Source organism: Salmo salar, chromosome ssa23 (assembly GCF_905237065.1).
Source record: "Salmo salar chromosome ssa23, Ssal_v3.1, whole genome shotgun sequence".
In the NCBI taxonomy this organism is placed as follows: Eukaryota; Metazoa; Chordata; class Actinopteri; order Salmoniformes; family Salmonidae; genus Salmo; species Salmo salar.
The window spans coordinates 29,321,898-29,342,007 of record NC_059464.1 but is presented as its reverse complement, the minus strand read 5'-3'; the positions used below and the strand labels follow the sequence as shown (position 1 = coordinate 29,342,007).

General features: G+C 42.2%; 1 protein-coding gene across 1 annotated transcript; it reads right to left on the bottom strand.

Moving 5' to 3' along the window:
• Window positions 1–248: 248 nt before the first annotated feature.
• Window positions 249–20,070, bottom strand: lama3 (laminin, alpha 3). Its single transcript, XM_014169575.2, has 38 exons — window positions 19,736–20,070; window positions 12,101–12,214; window positions 11,399–11,511; window positions 11,170–11,253; window positions 10,957–11,054; window positions 10,718–10,762; window positions 10,430–10,578; window positions 10,211–10,321; window positions 9,999–10,110; window positions 9,737–9,910; window positions 9,363–9,559; window positions 9,074–9,190; window positions 8,826–8,980; window positions 8,557–8,698; window positions 8,330–8,429; window positions 7,892–8,008; window positions 7,586–7,750; window positions 7,222–7,373; window positions 6,812–7,018; window positions 6,508–6,656; window positions 6,259–6,418; window positions 5,965–6,089; window positions 5,614–5,776; window positions 5,238–5,342; window positions 5,012–5,154; window positions 4,786–4,903; window positions 4,548–4,688; window positions 4,219–4,349; window positions 3,948–4,079; window positions 3,421–3,565; window positions 2,859–2,980; window positions 2,528–2,708; window positions 2,190–2,345; window positions 1,837–1,999; window positions 1,581–1,711; window positions 1,370–1,463; window positions 1,131–1,250; window positions 249–968 (listed from the first exon to the last, which is right to left on the bottom strand). The coding sequence occupies exons 1-38, from the start codon at window positions 19,979–19,981 to the stop codon at window positions 823–825; spliced, it is 5,223 nt and encodes a 1,740-aa protein (XP_014025050.2). The 5' UTR covers window positions 19,982–20,070; the 3' UTR covers window positions 249–822.
• Window positions 20,071–20,110: the final 40 nt, after the last annotated feature.

Below are 20,110 nucleotides of genomic sequence, written 5' to 3'. Positions count from 1 at the left end.
TGAGCTAAGCCCAGACGTGCATTAGACACACACTTTTGCACCCTGCATGAATAAAGGATGTGTGCCATGCCAGGGGGTCCTAGCTTTGTGCAGAACTAACCTCAGTAGACTGTAGCAGTCAGCCTGGGAGGAGAGCCTAGAACCCCCGTAATAACATCTTCTCACTCCTAATCATGTCTTAATGATGACTACATGGCATGTCAATGGGAGTTTAGTCCAATCATAATATTGGGAACATTGGTCAGGCGTTAAGTTTGGTATTCCTTTTATTGTATTTTACAAGCATTTGGTTAAACCTTAACTTTTAGTATATTGAAACGGATTGTGCAATTGCAATTTCATTTTTACAGCAGCAACCCACTGGACACAAAAATCAATTCACGTCTATTCCACATTGGTAATTTCATTGAAATGAAAACTGTAGACTGATCAACGTGAGACATGGTTTTTGAAATAATATCAATTATATTTTAGCCTCACTAGGGATAACATTTGTGTTCCAGCTCATCTTGAGAGGTATTTCTTCCTGTTCATTCATAGAATACATCAAAGTCACTGTCACTGTAATTTAAAAGGTGTGAATGTTCAATTCATGAAACACTGAAAACATTGTCTTAAACCCCAACAGTGTGAATTACCTTGCAAAGCCAACACAGTAATAAGAGCACTGCAGTGCCCTCCAGTGGTATAATTTGCACATGAAGAGGTGAGTGTCTATCTATTACATATATTTGCAGCTGTTAACCGCTGAGTCATAGACAGATAAACTCAGTGGTTCAGCGAATTAGGTCATCTGGGGCAACACTCATTGATTTCATCCCCTTAGTCTGCTGGGCATTCATTGATGTTCACAGGGCCGACCACACTGGAGGCTGTCTTAAAAACAACAGGCTTTTTATTGACCTTTATGTGCCGCAAGCAGCCAACAAACGAAGAAGAGATTGGCACTCCTTTATGCTTTGATGTGCCTGTATAGGGGGGAAAGCATAAAAGTCATATTGATGTGTTTATAGAACTGTCAGAAGCTGTTCATCAAGGTTTGACATGCTCTACCAATTTTTGGAAAGTGTTTTGATTCAGAGAGGATTTTTTAATGAGATGCAATGGGTAGTGTTGCTGAATGAATTTACCGGACATGCCACCAATGTAGAGGGAATCCTTAGTCATTGTGTAGGAGGAGTGGGAAGGCCCGACCGTACGCTGAGACTCTGAGTCCACGTTCAGTTGGACTACATTGTTCTGTTTGGACACTGAGGAATACAGTAGATGGACTGGCTATTAGAAGATCCTTCCAAGTCCTTGTAAAAAATATGCTGGTATCTGTACTGTATGAGGATAAATCAATGGTTGATGTGAGAGGGATATGTACCTGCAATAACATGGAATGTGCCATCACACAGGTTTTGTTGAGGTGTCACAGATGCACTGTAGTCACCTAACCCATCATTCACGTGGACCTCCACCTGAGATTCAGAGCAAAAATGATATTCCAAAGTTTTCCACACATTTCAATATACTTCAGGCTTACACTGTATCCAACTCCACAGTCCCATATACAAGTTGATGAGGTTTAAAAGAACCTTGTTTTTCCTCATGAAGACACTTAGGCTGTTCCTATGACGACCCCTGGCATGGAAGAGGAGGCCTGTAGTGTTCCGTGGGCGAGCCTCAAAGGTCAGCTCAAAACGGGAGCCCACAGTAAAGAACTTATCTAAAACACAAAGTATCTTTGTCAGAGTTATTGGATGAATTAAATGATTAATTCAAGCAATAATGCTCACAACTAAGACACCACAATTGTAGTATTTTTTGTTAATGAATATATAAAGTCCACACCTAAGACCACATGTCCTGTGCCAGCAAAGTATGCCCCAGCCTCTGTTGCCCCATCAAAGCAGGGCGGGGCCCCGTGATTGGCGGCTGGTTCACCAACCAGAACATTGTACACTTTGAAATGGCGTATACAGCCAATCACACTCTTCTTGGGAAGAGAGTCACCCTGAGAGAGATACAGATGGACATCATTTTAAAACCAAGCACACATTTTCCAGGATGTAAATATAGATGTCATAGTAAATATGGTAATTATGCACCAGATACAAACCTACAGGAGAATCACAATCACACCCTCACATTGTGTTGTGTCTGGTTTGTTTAGACGCTGTTACAGTCTGTGTCTGCTTGCTTACCTGAGCCCAAGAGGTTTTGGAGGCAGGGTCACTGCCCAGATAGACCGGGTTCTGCAGGGCTAAGGAGGAACCCTCCTCTGCAGGTAGAATACCATCAGGCACACGGAAACCATCCACGACCAGGTGGAAAGTGTTCTTCTCCACACTGACCATTACCTGCACACAGACAGGCCACTTATCAACTGCTTTACACTTATAAATCTCTCAGCTGTGGCTGTGAGGTACAGTGTACATTTTGCACTATTTAGAATGACCTGAAACTAAAAATGATTATTATGACTTCATTTAATTATCCTAATATTGAGACCTGATATCTCAACAGTTATTAGACAGCTTACTGTATGCCATCTTCCATCATTGCTCTTATTCTTGTTGTGGATGACTCTGTCCTTCCCCAGTGAGAGTTTGATCTTGCCGTTGGTCATGTACAGAGAGACTTGGGAGATGTCCCCGTTCCCTGAGACATGGAGCAACAGCCCCGCAGATGACCTGGTTCTGATCTCCAGGGAGAAGTGAGGCCTAGCAAGAGGAACAAGCAAGCCACAGATTTAGAATCGGATTGTCTGTTTCATAGGTCTTATAACGGTTAAATAATAGAAAAATAAATCTGCAGAGAATGTTTTTTTTAATGGAATGTGGATACGAGGACCAGCATTTGACCTGCTGTACCTGAAATTAAGTTCTTCAGGTGCGATGATGTAACTGAGCCAGCTAGCAGCCCCAGTTAGCTGGTAGGCCTGGGGGTCAGACACTTTGGGCAGTCTGCACTCAGTATGCACAGCACCAGATCTCTTCAGCCAGATAGAGGGGGGTGGGGGAGAGGATACACATGACTAATGTACCAATACAGTAATATTGTACATGAAGTTGCTCTATTCTTGTGTAGTTACTTTGTAATTACTGTATTATACAATTGTATTACATAGTAATACGATGACAAAACTATCAGTACTGACATGAATAATAAAGGACCAGTTCACTGCAGCATTACAAGCCTGTAAAATATTTCGGCGAAAATTTGATTTTGATCATTTGAAGTTATCTCTTGGCTATTTTAGAAGTTGTGCTTCAAGACCAAACCAAAGTTACACCGCTGTCGCTTGAGTGAGAGCCTTAAACTTTACAGGAAAACGAAAAGAGCCAACATATCCCTTACTGCACACTTTTACCATGAATAGCCTGATGGTTAACATACGCTTGAATCAACTTTGGGAAATATTCCCATACTCACTGGTTTGGATTTCTTGGGCCTCTCTTGAAGGCCTGCTGGCTCCCATATGGCCTGAGGAGGGGGCTGTAGTCTGCACATCCCCAGGATCACATCTCCCTTCTGGGTGAATGAGCTGAAGTCAGCAGGAATAAAGCTTTCTTCAGGCCTGTGTCAGAGCACAAACAGATAGAATGACAAAAAAACACATCATCAGTTATTTTTACTTTCCACAACTGACTTAATTAATTAGAGAAAACAATGTAGCTGATAATAATTTAAACACATTTAAAATTCTTTTTTTTTTAACGTTTTAGTCATTTAGCAGACGCTCTTATCCAGAGTGACTTACAGTCTGTGCATTGATCTTAACCTAGCTTGATGAGACAACCACATATCTCAGTCGTAGTAAGATCAGTTTTCCTCAAATTGTCACGAATTGGAATGACCACAATGTTGAATCATAATATCACCTCATAGAAGTTGAGTTTTTCACATTTTTTACCGTTATAACTATAGTGTGACTATAGTGTTGCATTTTTGAATCAGACCTCCTGATATGAAGGTTAGCCAGGCAGCCCCTGAAGGTCTCTCCTCCCAACACAACCTGCTGTTCATTGGGCTTGACTTGGGGGGTGGTTTGATGCTGGCCCAAATCACCGTTATCAACCCTCAACTCCAATCTAAGGAAATCACAGAGCTTTTGTTATGTCTGTGTGTGGGTGTGTGGAACAAACCAACAATAACATTGTAGAGTTTATTTCAATTTCAGATGAGAAACATCTCTGCACGGCTTGACCAATGAAAATAAAAATGCCTTACTGTGTGCCATTCCTTAATGCAGTCAAGTAGTGCCATCTTCCATCATTGTATGTCTTGGTAGACTTCAAGGCATTTTCATCAAAGTAAAACATCACATAGCCATCAACCAATGAGAGCTGGTATCCATGACGCTGATCGATAAAGAAATGGTGTGATGATATTGTTTACAAAAAGTGTATAATTGTAAAACAAAACTGTTAAATTCATTTTGATAAATAATTTTGATCCTTTTACTACTGTTTGAGGTTAAAATATGACACACAGAGAGCAGCCTTTGAATGAGGCTCTCTGTGAGAGACTCTTCAACCATTATTGAATAGTGGACCGACCTCTTCGCTGGTCCTGAGAAGAACACCTTTATTCTCCATGGTCCTGAACCCCAAAGAAACCATGGCCACAGGGTTGGTCCAGAAATCCTGTGGGTCCACTGAGAGGGAGCCACCAGGGTGGAAAGTAGCCTCACGAACACCCTGAAAAGAAAACACATTGTACATGAAAATTCTAGAACTAGAACATCCTCCACATTGTGCAGTCTGAAACGTATTTACAAAATGAGAGATGGTTTACCAAAAGCGAGGTTGGGCATCCAACACTGACACCAATTGTCGTGTTAAACTCAATCTCCTTAGATTGTAAAATCACATTATCTATACATCCTCTGAATGGTGGGGTTGTGACATTATCTCTGAAAGAAAAGACATGACATGGATAATTGTATAATTGACATTCCAGGAAAATGCATGTATCCCTTGCAAGAGATTATGACAGAAAGCCTATTCACAGAGTGTTGTACCTTTTTCGTAATGACGCTGGTAGACCCCCAATGTAGAAATGTTTTAAACTTTCCATGATGTTGTCTATTTTGATAATCTCAGTTTGTACTCCAGTCACATGTACTTTAAATGTTGTATCCATGACTATTACAAATTGTTCATTCTAAGAGAGAAAGCAGAACTTTAAAAAAAAAGGTTTATGCAGATAAAACTAAACCGTACAGTAAGTCCCTGACACTATCTTACATTGAGTGAAACTTTTCTAGTACTCTTGGCATTGAGGACTTGGGTGCCTTGTCTTCCCTGCACCACAACATAACCTCTCTCCACAGTAACACTAGTGTACGAATCCTGTGAAATACAACAAACAAGTGAATGAAGACATTGCTCTACACACACCAACCATAAAATCTCAATAAGGACTATTAATGTCCAACTGCAATACATTGATGTTCCTGTATCTACTTGATGAAATTGTAAGCTTGATTGATTACACGACTTACATTGTAAACCAGATTTTTAATTCATTTACATGTACTAATTATTCAATCGTTTCTGTGTGTGATTCTGAATGAATATTTTTAACTGACATCAGATATATGAATGGACAAAATATACATACCTCATTTCCTTTATAAAACAGTATTGCATTCTCCACCTGGCTGTTTGTGTGGAACTTGAGCACTCCTCTTTTCGGGGTTTTAATTTCTTTAATGGCCGTAACCAAACCGTAACCAGTGCCGTCAAAATAATAAGGCACTGTTGACTGTAGACTAACACTAACCCTGAAAGAAGGAAGGAATTGCATGATACATTCTGACACTGAAGCAGAAAGATGTTTTTTCATGTATGGTCATGGTACAGAGCATAACAGGCTAAATTAGAAAATGTGGACAGCATTCACCATTCCGTACAGTATGGCATCTTTTATAGATTTATAATCAAGGTGATGGTCCCTTTTGTTGGTTCTTACTTTATATATGACTGTTTGTCTACGTTGATGGCATTCTTGAAGTTGTACAGACTAAAGAATTGACCATTGATAGTAGACAGTTTTATGGCTCCACAGTATTTGGGGTAGCGCAGCTCCACTGGAGGCTAATGAGAGAAGGGCATAATGAAATAAAACAATACTTGAATAGGGAGAATAAGACTGGTCTGGTCCTGATGATGTCTACAGTGTACTTCTGATTTCAACAATCAACAATGAGCATGATGCAGAAGCACAGAACACCTGGGAGGCAAAGGGATAGAGGAATGTAATTACAGTGAAGGCATCAGGATAGCCGCCTACGTAGAAGACCACACTGTTGGTGTCCAGGTTGAGGAGGCCAACTGTCGTGTTGGGCCGGTTACTCTCCTTAGACACATCGACAGGCTGTGATGGGAACCTGTGTGTGACACTGAGCTCAGCATCTTGGTAAACTCTAGAGATATAGGAGACAAACACAGTGGGGATTACAAGGGAGCTGTTTCCATCATTGGGCAAACTGTCCCATATCATCAAGAGGTGTACCTGTTAAAGACGACCTTGTCAAAAACAGTGGAGTTCACTTTGGCTCTGGTTATGTGGTCGGTGTTCAACTCATGTATGACTCCACCCAGCTTGTATACACAGCGGAGAGTGTTATTCTTTACAGCCATTCCAATGAAGTCTTTGGATGACTGGAACGGGGGAAACAAGCCATAAATGAAAGTTAAAAAAATACTGAGCATCTCCAATACAAAATGTATGAAAATAGTTAGGGAATCAATTGAAATTCCAAGATTAACGCTCTAGGATATTATGACTACACTATTTACTCAGATGGCCCACTTACGTCCTTGTTGCCGAGATAGAGCACAAAGAGGTTTCTGTCATCCTGTGTGTTCTGTCTGCGCCTACGGCTGCGGTCCCCCCTAGTGGGCTTGGTCTCCTGGAGGTTGAGAAGAAGTTCAGCAGCTGTAAACGCCTTCAAATCCTCAACATTGGTGGGGGGGCGGAGCTCAATGTGACCCTTCCCATTGAAGGTCATGCCGATAGAGAGCTGGGGAGAGACACCAAGAGAGGAATAATGGACATTCAATATGACAGACAGCCAGATACAGCCAGTCTAAAAGACCTAAGAAAAATTGTGTAATGGTTGGAGTGATCACGTTTGGTCAAGAAAGGACAAAATGTAAGGACAAAGGTTCATAGGAAAACGATCAAAATAGAATGAAGAATCTATAGTGTTTTAGGTGGTGTCACCCTTTTGACAATGTCTCTGGCCTCCTCTATCACGTCCTTGATTCTCCTGATGCTGTCTGTCATACTGACACTAGGGGAAGCCTGGGAGCACAGGTTTTTTACCCTGCTGAGGGTGTCTTCCAAAGTAGGCCATGTCTCGTTCAATTTCTTCACTGTACCAGTCAGGAGAGAAAGAAAAACAGCTCCAACCAACTACTTTCTTTTCACTTTCCCTTTGTATCATTAATTCAAATTCAATTCAAGAATCTGAAGTTGGATTTGAATTTAAAGAGTAAAGAGTTAGAATTTAGATTAGAATTAGAGGAAGGTTAATTTCAATACCATGACAGGATAGATGTACTGTGTGTCTGACATGAGTACTTACATTCATTGCCAACCTCATCGAGCACACTGCCAATGTTTGAACTGACATTAGGAAGCATTATATGTGCCAAGCTGATATCATTTAGTCTGTCTGTTACGTCATTGACTGTGTTATTGGCAGCGTTGACAGTTGCTTTGGCAGAGTCTATGAGCTTCCCAATGTCATCTGAAACACAAACAAATAGTGTACGTGAATAACATAAGTATGGTCATGTTGTGGCACAGAATGTGTAAACTGTCATTCTCATCGATTCCATGGCGTTGTTATTAAAACACAAGCATAATCTTTCATCTTGTATACACAAACCTCTTTGAATCTCTTTAAGATTCTCTGTAACTGCGAGAGCATCTTTTCTCAGCATCTTTCTTTTGTTCTTGGTCTGACCAACACGTTGCTTGTGGTTGTCAACTTTGGCTGAGGTCTCTGTGTGTACATTTTTTTGGAGGGGATAAGTGGTAATATATGATAAGATAATACCAGAAGGAGATATCAGAAGGAGACATCAGAAGGAGACAACGGAATGTGTTTTATCGAGGGCATACAGTATCCTGCAGTGTGTTTTGGCCTCCAACAAAACTGTTAACAAGTTCAAAGTGCATAGCTTTCTTCAACATCAAATAACAAAGCCTTTGCCTCATATAATGTCCTGGAAGGATTGAGAAGGGGTAAATAACATGATCCATTCTTGTTTCTATTGTAGCTTTAGTGTCATTAGAAAAGCAAATATTGGGATGATTACTACACCTCTGAGGTCCTTCTCAGCATTCAGGGCCTCTGTCAGTAAGCTACTTGCATTATGCTTTAGTTCCTCAGACCTGTTGGTCAGACCTTGCTCCTCCACATCCTGAAACATATAGAAGTTACTGGAGATATGTGAAATACTTATTGATTGTATGTTAACTGTATTTTCAATGTTGTTGTGAATTTGAAGTTAATGGTGGCTGTAGCATCCAGACCAGTATAATAATCACCTTCAGAGCTTTGTCGGATGCCTCTTTGGATTGGTTGGCCGCCATCTCTGCCTCTTCAATGGCTTTTATGATGCTGCTGTAGGCTCCCGTGCTTTCTGAAGCATGCTGCAGGTCAGAGCTGTTGGTGGCATTATGCACTGCCCTGCAATAACAAGGAATACAGTGCTCACAGTGGCCCATACTAGCCCATAGAGACACGAACACACAAAGGTCTCAACATAGGACATATCTGTGGGGTATAACCTAATGACCTTGCTCTGTCAACCTACATTTGTAGTTCCATTGCCAGTCTGTTTAGTTCCTCTGCATGCTCCTCTGCCATGACAACAATGCCCTCCTTCTGTTTGGCTTTAGCGATATCATTCAGCCTCTTGGTTAGATTGGGCTTTGCTCCATCTATCTCGGCTGCAAGGTGCTCATATTCCTGAAAGATTTAAATGATATTTTGAATGCCTCCTTCACAATAAGAGAGATAGGAATTTCCACTGGAAACGATTTGAATTCATCTGCTTCATACCTTTTTCATCTCCTTCATCATTTCCAAAAGGCCTGTGATATTCTTCAGTTTATCTTTGGTCATATTCATTTCAGGAAGGACTGAATCACGTTTCCTCTCCAGCTCACCACTTAGTTGCTAGAAAATGTACATATAGAGAGAAAACAGTGATTACCCCTTGTCAAACACAGAAACTTGAGACATGATTTGGTATTTGTCATGTTCAGAAAAAGGTAGAGAACTTTTTTTGTATTGTATCTGAGATCTACGACATATTTCACAGATTTTACACTTCAGTGTTTGACATTACCGTCAGGATTCTTAGGAAGTCAGTACTGTTGAAGTTGAGGCTCCGTGTCCTGTTAACTGTATTGTCTGCTTCTGCCACAGCCACGGCCAGATCACTCAACGCAGAGACCGACGTCATCAGGGACTGTGCCGTCTCATTGGCTACAGCCTGGTTGTCGTCTAATGGAGCTGACATATTGTTCTTGATGAAGTCCAAGACTGAGAGAGACACATGCATTACACTTTGCGTTTTGAATCATATCTATCATACACAGTGAGTCAAGAATTTGTGTCACATTGATAATGTATAACCTTTATTATTCAATAGTGTGATCATTTAAGTGCTGCCCTGTACTATAAGTGACTATAGACTAAGCCAAAAGGCCCCTGTCTCACGTTTGTGAGCGCCCTCTTGCTCCCTGGCAGCCTTCTCTGTCTGGTTACTGCAGCCAAGCTGTCTCATCTCCTTCACCATGCGCTGCACCACCTTCATCATCCTGGCTACCTCCTCCACTCCCACAGTGATGTTGTTTACACTAGAATTAGCCTCACTCAGCTGTCGAAGGAGATCTGAGAGGAAAAAAAGAGAGGTGGGGATTATCATGACAATGACGTATCATTATATTATCATATTGAAACACTTTCAATAACAGTTTACCTTCTATATTCATTAGAAGATCTTGAGCTTTAGGGATAAAATCCTCGGCTCTCTGTTTGGTTTGGATCACTTTCACCAAGACATTCTCAGCATCTGAGAGAGTGTAACTTGCCTAGAGAGAGTAAGATCACACAAGTAAAAAGGATATAGTTTTTCTGGAAAAAAAACGGATTACATCTGACATCTGATTATGGATAGCAGGCCTCAGGCACCTTGTCTTCCAGTAGGCTTATGTCCTGATCCAGACTCATAACTTCTGCTTCCAGCAGATTGACCTTTGGACCCTGAGCATCCACAATAGTGCTGTACCTTCCAACCAGAGCCTGCAAGAGTATACCAAAGGGGAGTGATCATCTTGTTAAATTGTGTACATTATACACCATTTGGTGTTCAAATATATAGAGCGCCTCAGTAAGACCGTGTTAAATGACCTTTGTTTCATTAATGGCACCTTCCAGCTGGTTAAGGTTGGCTGGTGAGCTGTTGTAAGCAATGCCCTGAAGCTGCTGCCTTAGCAATTCCAGCCCATCATCCATATTTTCCAAATCATTCAGTAAGGCCTGAGTACAGCTGTCACACTCTGACCACAAAGAGAGGAAGAGCAGATCATTTAGTTTGGTCTAATAGGATGAGAGGAAATGCAATATGAATCATGCTGGCAACAACAGACAATAGCTCACTATACATTGAGAATGTGTATTACTGTGTGCTTCACAAACCTATGCATTGGTCATTTGTGCCGGGATCATCAGGCTTCTTACACTCTAGAGACAGAAGACACAGTGAGCAACACTTATACCAAATCTACAATAAGACAAACTATTATCAGCATGACATTTCATGCAGGCATTTCTTCAATCTATAGCCTATAGCTTTATCGTTATATAGGAGGCATCCTGTTTTAATTCATAGATCATTTTCTCTATTCTTGCACGGCTGAAGTGGGTCCTGAGCTTACTTCCAGTCAGATGGTCACAGGTACTGGTAGCATCACAGTGGCATCGCTGGCACCTGCCTCCATATATCATTGGGTTACCATAGTAATCAGGGGCACACCTGCCAGATTGGAGGAGGAAGAGGAGAGGAAAGTTATAGACTTTTGTTATAAATATATTTACGGTAAGATGACATTGACATTTTTAAATGTACTGTAAAAAGCACATAAACACACCTCTCACATCTGGTTCCAGTGTAGCCAGGTTTGCACAAACATTCGATTTCATTTGCACCAATATCCAGACATGCTACTGCAAAACTACACAAAGAGAAAATAAATGCTTTTGAGTACCAAATGGTAATTATATGTTTTCATCCAATATTTTATCCGGGGAACGTAAAACCAAGTGTGCTCACATAGCTAATTGTACATTAACAGAGTGTATGGACATGTAGAAACTGACTTGTTGGCTCTGAAGGGACATGGACACCCACGACAGGTCTTTTGGGCAGCATTGCCGTAGTAACCTTCCTTGCAGCGCTCACATCGATCCCCATCAGTATTGTACTGACAGTTCTGGAAAATAAAGTGTCCTCTCTGTTTATGACTGAAGCAGGCTTGTGGAATGTTGGGGGTATGGTTCATGATGTCGTAGCACAGTACTGAGAATTAGTCAAGTCTGGCATAAAAACTAATCTGTGGATATGACTTTTATCCATCTGGATCAGCATGGGTTAGAAAAAGTGCATATGTTTACCTAACTGGTGAGTCAGGAGAAACCTATCCTGCTATGTGTGTGTGCGTATGTACCCCACTGGGTACAGACATAATTTCAAGGTCTAGTTTTGATTTACATTTAGTTGAGTTGTCAACTAACATGAATTCAATGTGATATCAACAAAAAAATTCACCATGTCATTGGATAAAGGTTAAAAGGTGGGTGAAAAAAAATACGAAATTCCTTTACGTTGTTTGCTTTTTGAAAATCCAATCAGTTTTCGACGTTGATTCAACATCATAACAATGAATTTTGTTGTTGAAATGGCGGTGGAAAAAGGTTGATTTAACCAGTTTTTGCCCAGTGGGACCAATTAAGGCTGCTGAGGGTGCTGCAGCACCCCTGAAAAATCACTTTTTTTATAGACACAGAGAGACAGAAACCCACCAGACATCTCCCTGTTTGCTCGTCACATTCATTAGACAGGCTGTTACAGTTGCAGGGTACACACTGGCCCCTATGAGGCCCTGTCCTCTCTCTGTAGTATCCAGTGCCACACCTCTGTATGGAGGGGAAAAGTCAGATTAGGTAAGGCAGCCTTTTGAATGCAAAACTGTCTTATCAAAAAAGTTAAAATAGAAAATATAGATCCGTTTTGGTCAATAATAACAGTACTATAGCGCTACGTGTTTCGGCCCATCCTGGACTTTTTATTTAGCACATTCTTCAAGTGAAGAAGGCTTGGACTGGCAGAATTTTTTTTTTTTAAAGAAAGGTGAAACAAGACCCTAGTCAGGAGGATATACACTGTTTATCTGCTATCTTGCAGTCCATAATAATTAATTAAATGTAAATATGGACCTGCCAAGCAACCCATTTTGTGTAAGTTGCTCAGACACATTTCACTTGTGAAATTCCAGAGATTTCAATACAAAACCATTGCTTGTTTGAGTTGTAAATCAAGGTGTGGTATATTCTACCACTAAATCAACACATGAGCAAAGAACAATGGGGAACATTTGAGGACACAAGACCTGGGTTCAAGTACTATTTCATATACTTCAATTACTTTTCAATTCATTTGAAAACAAGTTTTTGGATAACCTGTATTTGAAAAAACAAGTAGTTGAATATTGGAATGCATTTGGAAATATACTTGGAATGTATTTGGAAATACTCAAATACACTGACTCAAATACACTCCCATACATTTAACTCAGGTATTTTAAAATAATATTTGAAATAAGTATTTGAAAATACTTTCGAATGCAATTTGGTCTATTATTTGTTTTGCTTTCAAATAACCATTCAAATACTAAAATAAAAGTATTATTTTGGGATGTGTATTTGAACATAGTCAAATACACAGAAAAAAGTGTTTACAGTGCCTTGAGAAAGTATTCACACTCCTTGACTTTTTTCCACATTTTGCTGAGTTTAAAATGTATTAAACTGAGATTTTTTGTCATTGGCCTACACACTGTTGGAAACTGACTAATTGACTTAAACACATTTTAGTATGTTTATAACTATATAAGTGGCCTAGTGATCAATGTGTTATCAATTTGATGGAATGATCTATGTGCAATGGTATTTGGCCAGAGGGAAAGTAAACAGGGAGCCTGTCCATAAGGGTTGGATAGGAGACACATGCTAGAGCTGATAGATCATAAATTACTGTCCTATAACACTGTCTTATATCTTAATATGTTTTCTATCATTATATTTTATCAATATTTTTTATATCATTATATTATCTTAGTATGAATAGATGGCTAATTTCATAGAATAGAAAGAAGTGTTGGCTCTGTGTATGAGAACAGCAATTATGTAGTGGACTGACTCCCTAACCTCAAGGCCTCTCCTGACTGATAAGAAAAACGGTGAGCTCCGTGGAGGAGTACCAGGGTTCTGGAGTGATAACACCACCTGCCCAGCAACATCGTAGACACAGAAGGGGGGTCTGTTTGGGAAGGAGGTTATAAATATATGTGCTTGTGACTTCATATGATGTCTTTGCAGCTGTATGCTTTCTTCTGAGTCTTAGAACGTAACAACACAATACCCCATAATGTCAAAGTCAAATTATGTTTGTTTTATTTTTTACAAATTAATAAGAAATGTAATGCTGAAATGTCTTGAGTCAATAAGTATTCAAATGAGCTTAACAAGTCGCATAATAAATTGCATGGACTCACTCTGTTTGCAATAACAGTTTTTAACATGATTTTTAAAATACTAGCTCATCTTTGTACCCCACACATACAATTATCTGTAAGGTCCCTCAGTTGAGCAGTGAATTTCAAACACAGATTCAAGAACAAAGACCAGGGAGGTTTTCCAATGCCTCGCAAAGAAGGGCACCTATTGGTAGATATGTAAAAAAACAAAAAAGCAGACATTAAATATCCATTTGAGCATGGTGAAGTTATTAATTACACTTTGGATGGTGTACCAATACACCCAGTCACTACAAAGATACAGGCGTCCTTCATAACTCAGTTGCCGGAAGGAAACCACTCAGGGATTTCACCATGAGGCCAATGGCGGCTTTAAAACAGTTACAGAATTGAATGGCTCGGAGAAAACTGGGGATGTATCAACAACATTGTAGGTACTCCACAATACTAACCTAATTGACAGAGTGAAAATATGGAAGCCTGTACAGAATACAAGTATTCCAAAACTTGCAACAAGGCACTAAAGTAATACTGCAAAAAAATGTGGTAAAGCAATTAACTTTTTGACCTGAATAAAAAGTGTTATTGTAACGTCTGCTTCCAACTCACACTCTCACACACGTAGATCCCCTGAACACAGCTCACTTTCCAGCCCACTTTCCAGCTCACACTCTCAAACACATAGATCCCCTGAACGCAGCTCACTGTCCAGATCCCAATGACCTGAATTCTGATCACCTGTTCACACACCTCTATGTCATTATCACACACTATTTAGTACAGTTCTTTGCACCCCATCATTGTGAGGTGTTGTTTTTTTGTGACACACTTCTATTCGGAGCGCTGGTTTTCCCATAATTTACTCCTCCCGCATATTATAGTTTTTGCCTGCCTCACTAACGAAGCTTTTTGCCTATTCCCTGCCTGTACTTTAGCCTTTTTGGATCCCCTGTGTATGACCTTCTGGACCCAGGACCCAGCTACCTGCCTCCTCCTGTGGTCCTTTACAATAAACACCTGCTGTGCCCTGAGCTTGAAACCAGCTCTCTGTGTTCCATTGTGTTCATTACAGTTATGTTTGGGGAAAATCAAATCCAACACATTACTGAGTACCACTCCCAATATTTTTAAGCATAGTGGTGGCTGCATCATGTTATGGGTATGCTTGTAATTGGTTAAGGACTGGAGAGTTTCTCAGGATAAAAAAGAAATAGAGCTTAGCACAAAACCTGGTTCAGTCTGCCTTCTACCAGACACTGGAAGATTAATTCACCTTTCAGCAGGACAATAACCTAAAACACAAGGTCAAATCTACACTGGAGACATTGAATGTTCCTGGGTAACCAAATTACAGTTTTATACTTAAATCTGCTTGAAAATCTATGGCAAGACCTGAAAATGGTTGTCTAGCAATAATCAACAACCAATTTCACAGAGCTTGAACAATTTTGAAAAGAATACTGAGCAAATGTTGCACAATCCAGGTGTGGAAATCTCTTAGAGACATACCCAGAAAGACTGACAGCTGTAATGTCTGCCAAAGGTGTCACGCCCTGACCATAGAGAGCCCACCAGAGCCCGCCTGTGAGTCGATGGAGCAGTGTGAGGAGGGATATCGGAGAATGACTTTGGCGAGGAGTATGCTGCAGCTCAGGCGTGCTGAAGAGCGTGACACCAGTCCTGTGCCATCTGTGCCAGCTCCCCGCACTCGCCCTGAAGAGCCAGAGACCGTCAGGGAGGTGATGGAGAAGTTGGGAAAGAGAGGAGAGAAATGTTATGTAGGTGTGTTCTGCACGGCATTCGACCTGAAGAGCCTGTCAGCAGTCTGGTGAGTCCTGTGCCTGCTCCCCGCACTCACCCTGAAGTGTGTGTCACCAGTCCGGTGCCACCTGTGCCGGCTTCACGCACCAGGCCTCCAGTGCGCCTCCCCAGCCCGGTACGTCCTGTGCCAGCTCCCCGCACTCGCCCTGAAGTGCATGTCATCAGTCCGGTGCCACCTGTGCTGGCTCCACGCACCAGGCCTCCAGTGCGCCTCCCCAGTCCGGTACGTCCTGTCACCAGTCCGGTGCCACCTGTGCCGGCTCCACGCACCAGGCCTCCAGTGCGCCTCCCCAGTCCGGTACGTCCTGTGCCTGCTCCCCGCACTCGTCCTGAAGTGCGTGTCACCAGTCCGGTGCCACCTGTGCCGGCTCCACGCATCAGGCCTCCAGTGCACCTCCCCAGCCCAGTACGTCCTGTGCCAGCTCCCCGCACTCGCCCTGAAGTGCGTGTCAACAGTCCGGTGCCACCTGTACCGGCTCCACACATTAGGCCTCCAGTGTGCCTCTCCAGCCCGGAGCGTCCTGTGCCGGCTCCACGCACTCGACCTGAGGAGTGTGTCATCAGTCAGGTGCAACCTGCGCCGATGCCCAGTCCAGGCACGGTGTCCAGTCCCGCTCCCTGGCAGGAGCCTCCCTCTGCGCCGGTGCCCAGTCCAGGCATGGCGTCCAGTCCCGCTCCAAGGCCGGAGCCTTCCTCTGCGCCAGTGCCCAGTCCAGGCACGGTGTCCAGTCCCGCTCCAAGGCCGGAGCCTTCCTCTGCGCCGGTGCCCAGTCCAGGCACGGCGGCCAACCTAGCTCCATGGCCGAAGCCTTCCTCTGCGCCGGTACCCAGTCCAGGCACAGCGTCCAACCCAGCTCCATGGCCGGAGCCCTCCTCTGCGCCGGTGCCCAGTCCAGGCACGGCATCCAGTACCCCTCCAAGGCTGGAGCCTTCCTCTGCGCCAATGCCCAGTCCAGGCACGGCGTTCAGCCCGGCGCCATTGGCCGGATCCGGGGTCTGGCTGGGGGCGGCGACGGTGAGGAATCAGTGAGGAATCAGCCCAGAACGGTGAGGAATCAGCTCAGAACTACACGGGAGGATCTTGTCAATGATCTCAAGGCAGCTGGGACCATAGTCACCAAGAAAACAATTGGTAACACACTACGCCGTGAAGGACTGAAATCCTGCAGCCCCCGCAAGGTCCCCCTGCTCAAGAAAGCACATATACATGCCCGTCTGAAGTTTGCCAATGAACATCTGCATGATTCAGAGGACAACTGGGTGAAAGTGTTGTGGTCAGATGAGACCAAAATGGAGCTCTTTGGCATAAACTCGCCGTGTTTGGAGGAGGAGGAGGAATGCTGCCTATGACCCCAAGAACACCATCCCCACTGTCAAACATGGAGGTGGAAACATTATGCTTTGGGGGTGTTTTTCTGCTAAGGGGACAGGACAACTTCACCGTATCAAAGGGACGATGGATGGGGCCATGTACCGTCAAATCTTGGGTGAGAACCTCCTTCCCTTAGCCAGGGCATTGAAAATGGGTCGTGGATGGGTATTCCAGCATGACAATGACCCAAAGCACACGGCCAAGGCAACAAAGGAGTGGCTCAAGAAGAAGCACATTAAGGTCCTGGAGTGGCCTAGCCAGTCTCTAGACCTTAATCCCATAGAAAATCTGTGGAGGGAGCCGAAGGTTCGAATTGCCAAACGTCAGCCTTGAAACCTTAATGACTTGGAGAAGATCTGCAAAGAGGAGTGGGACAAAATCCCTCCTGAGATGTGGAGGACCTGGTGGCCAACTACAAGAAACATCGGACCTCTGTGATTACCAACAAGGGTTTTGCCACCAAGTACTAAGTCATGTTTTGCAGAGGGGTCAAATACTTATTTCCCTCATTAAAATGCAAATCATTTTATAACATTTTTGACATGCGTTTTTCAGGATTCTTTTGTTGTTATTCTGTCTCTCACTGTTCAAATTAACCTACCATTAAAATTATAGACTGATCATTTCTTTGTCAGTGGGCAAACGTACAAAATCAGCAGGGGATCAAATACTTTTTTCCCTCACTGTAGGTCAGGGCGTGACTAAGGGGTGTTCTAGTCTTTTGATTTCTATGTTGGTGCTCTTGGTATGGTTCCCAATTAGAGGCAGCTGATGTTTGTTGTCTCTAATTGGGGATCATACTTAAGGTGTCATTGTTCCCTCCTGCTTTGTGGGATATTGTTTTGTGTATGTGCATGTAGCACCACTACCTTCATGTTTCGTTGTTGGTTTATTGTTTTGTAGAAGTTTCACTGTTTATTAAAAGATGTGGAACTCTAATCACGCTGCGCCTTGGTCCGTCTCTCATCACGTTCGTGACAAAAAGTGATTCTAACATGTATTGGATGAATACTTATCTAATCAAGATATATTAGTGTTTTATTTTTCATATAATTTCTTTCTAATGTTAAAATGTTTCTTCCACTTTGACAATATAGAGTATTTTGTGTACATTGTTGACAAAAAATGACAATTAAATCCATTTTAATCCCACTTTGGGATCAAGGGGGTGAATACTTCCTAAAGGCACTGTAAATAACAAATACTCAAATACAGCTTCCGTGTCTAGACCAGCCTATTATCACCAGACAGAATGTGTTTGATATTATATTGTAGGATAATGTAATATTGTGTACAGTATGGATATTTGAAATGCATTATAGTATTGTACTGTGGTGTGATTGAGTGAATGTACACTACCGTTGAAAAGTTTGGGGTCACTTAGAAATGTTCTTGTTTTTGAAAGAAAAGCTCATTTTTTGTCCGTTAAAATAACATCGAATTGATCAGTAATACAGTGTAGACGTTGTTAATGTTGTAAATTACTATTGTAGCTGGAAACGGCAGATTTTTTATGGAATATCTACATAGTCGTACAGAGGTCCATTATCAGCAACCATCACTCCTGTGTTCCAATGGCACGTTGTGTTAGCTAATCCAAGTTTATAATTTTAAAAGGCAAATTTATCATTGGAAAACCCTTTTGCAATTATGTTAGCATAGCTGAAAACTGTTGTTCTGATTAAAGAAGCAATAAAACTGGCCTTTAGACTAGTTGAGTATCTGGAGCATCAGCAATTGTGGGTTCGATTACAAGCTCAAAATGGCCAGAAACAAAGACATTTCTTCTGAAACTTGTCAGTCTATTCTTGTTCTGAGAAATGAAGGCTATTCTATGCGAGAAATTGCCAAGAAACTTAAGATCTCATACAACGCTGTGTACTCCTCCCTTCACAGAAGAGCGCAAACTAGCTCTAACCAGAATGGAAAGAGGAGTGGGAGACCCCGGTGCACAACTGAGCAAGAGGACAAATACATTAGAGTGTCTAGGTTGAGAAACAGACGCCTCACAAGTCCTCAACTGGCAGCTTCATTAAATAGTACCCGCAAAACACCAGTCTCAACGTCAACAGTGAAGAGGCGACTCTGGGATGCTGGCCTTCTACGCAGAGTTCCTCTGTCCAGTGTCTTTTGCCCATCTTAATCTTTTCTTTTTATTGGCCAGTCTGAGATATGGCTTTTTCTTTGCAACCTTTTCTTTGCAACTCTGCCTAGAAGGCCAGCATCCCGGAGTCGCCTGTTGACGTTGAGACTAGTGTTTTGACCCCAAACTTTTGAAGGGTAGTGTATGTTTCGATATTTCATGTGTCATAATGATTATATTCCAAAGTACAGTACTGCTGTAACCCTGTGATAAGAACCTATGACATTCTTGTGAGACAACCCAATAAACTACATATAACTGCATTTTTTTAAATACTCAAATAGACATGTATTTGAACCCAGATCTGGAGGACGCGCAACCTGAAGACTGAAGTATAAAAGTGCTGTCGTCTGGACCTTTTGCTCCCTTTTGAGAGGAATCAATAAATATTTTTGTATTTTTTGAAGTCACTCTCCCTTTGTCTATGTACCCTGTGATCTCTGTGTGCATCACATTAATACATTTTTCTATTTTTGTTCGACACAAACTTAAACCTCCATTAGTAGTTGAAAATAGCAGGCAAATTGGTTTCTTTTGCAAAGCTCTATTATTTAGCCCTGCATTACCTGGGTGATGGCTCCAGCTGACTGGTTGTTGAATGAGGTATCACAGTACTTCCTAGGGATCCTGGGGTGCCCTTTGTGCCAAGGATCCTTACCACTCTGGTGGTTCTGAGACAGATAGTCATACCTACCGTTTGGATGTCTCTGTGGTGCGCTCTGGCCATCTGTGCAGGGGCCAAATAAAGCACACCACAACAATAATCCCCATACTCCTCCAAACCAGCAAACAGTCCCTTGTGTCATTTTCATACGTCTGCAGGACAGCAAAACTATCTCCCTCACTGTTGAGGAGCTTGGCTGTGGGAACTATGAGAGCTAAATACCTAGGAGCTCCTCCCTCTGTAAGCCCAGGGCCAGATATAATGCCCCTATAAAGAT

What these genes read in the sequence shown, in the direction of transcription:
- lama3 (XM_014169575.2), bottom strand. Translation starts at nt 19,981, where the DNA reads ATGAAAATGACACAAGGGACTGTTTGCTGGTTTGGAGGAGTATGGGGA. An exon ending in TGTCCCTTCAGAGCCAACAA is followed by an intron (nt 11,254 to 11,398) that starts GTCAGTTTCTAC and finishes CTCTTTGTGTAG; the next exon opens with TTTTGCAGTAGCATGTCTGG. An exon ending in ATGATGGAAGATGGCATACA is followed by an intron (nt 2,346 to 2,527) that starts GTAAGCTGTCTA and finishes GTCTGTGTGCAG; the next exon opens with GTAATGGTCAGTGTGGAGAA.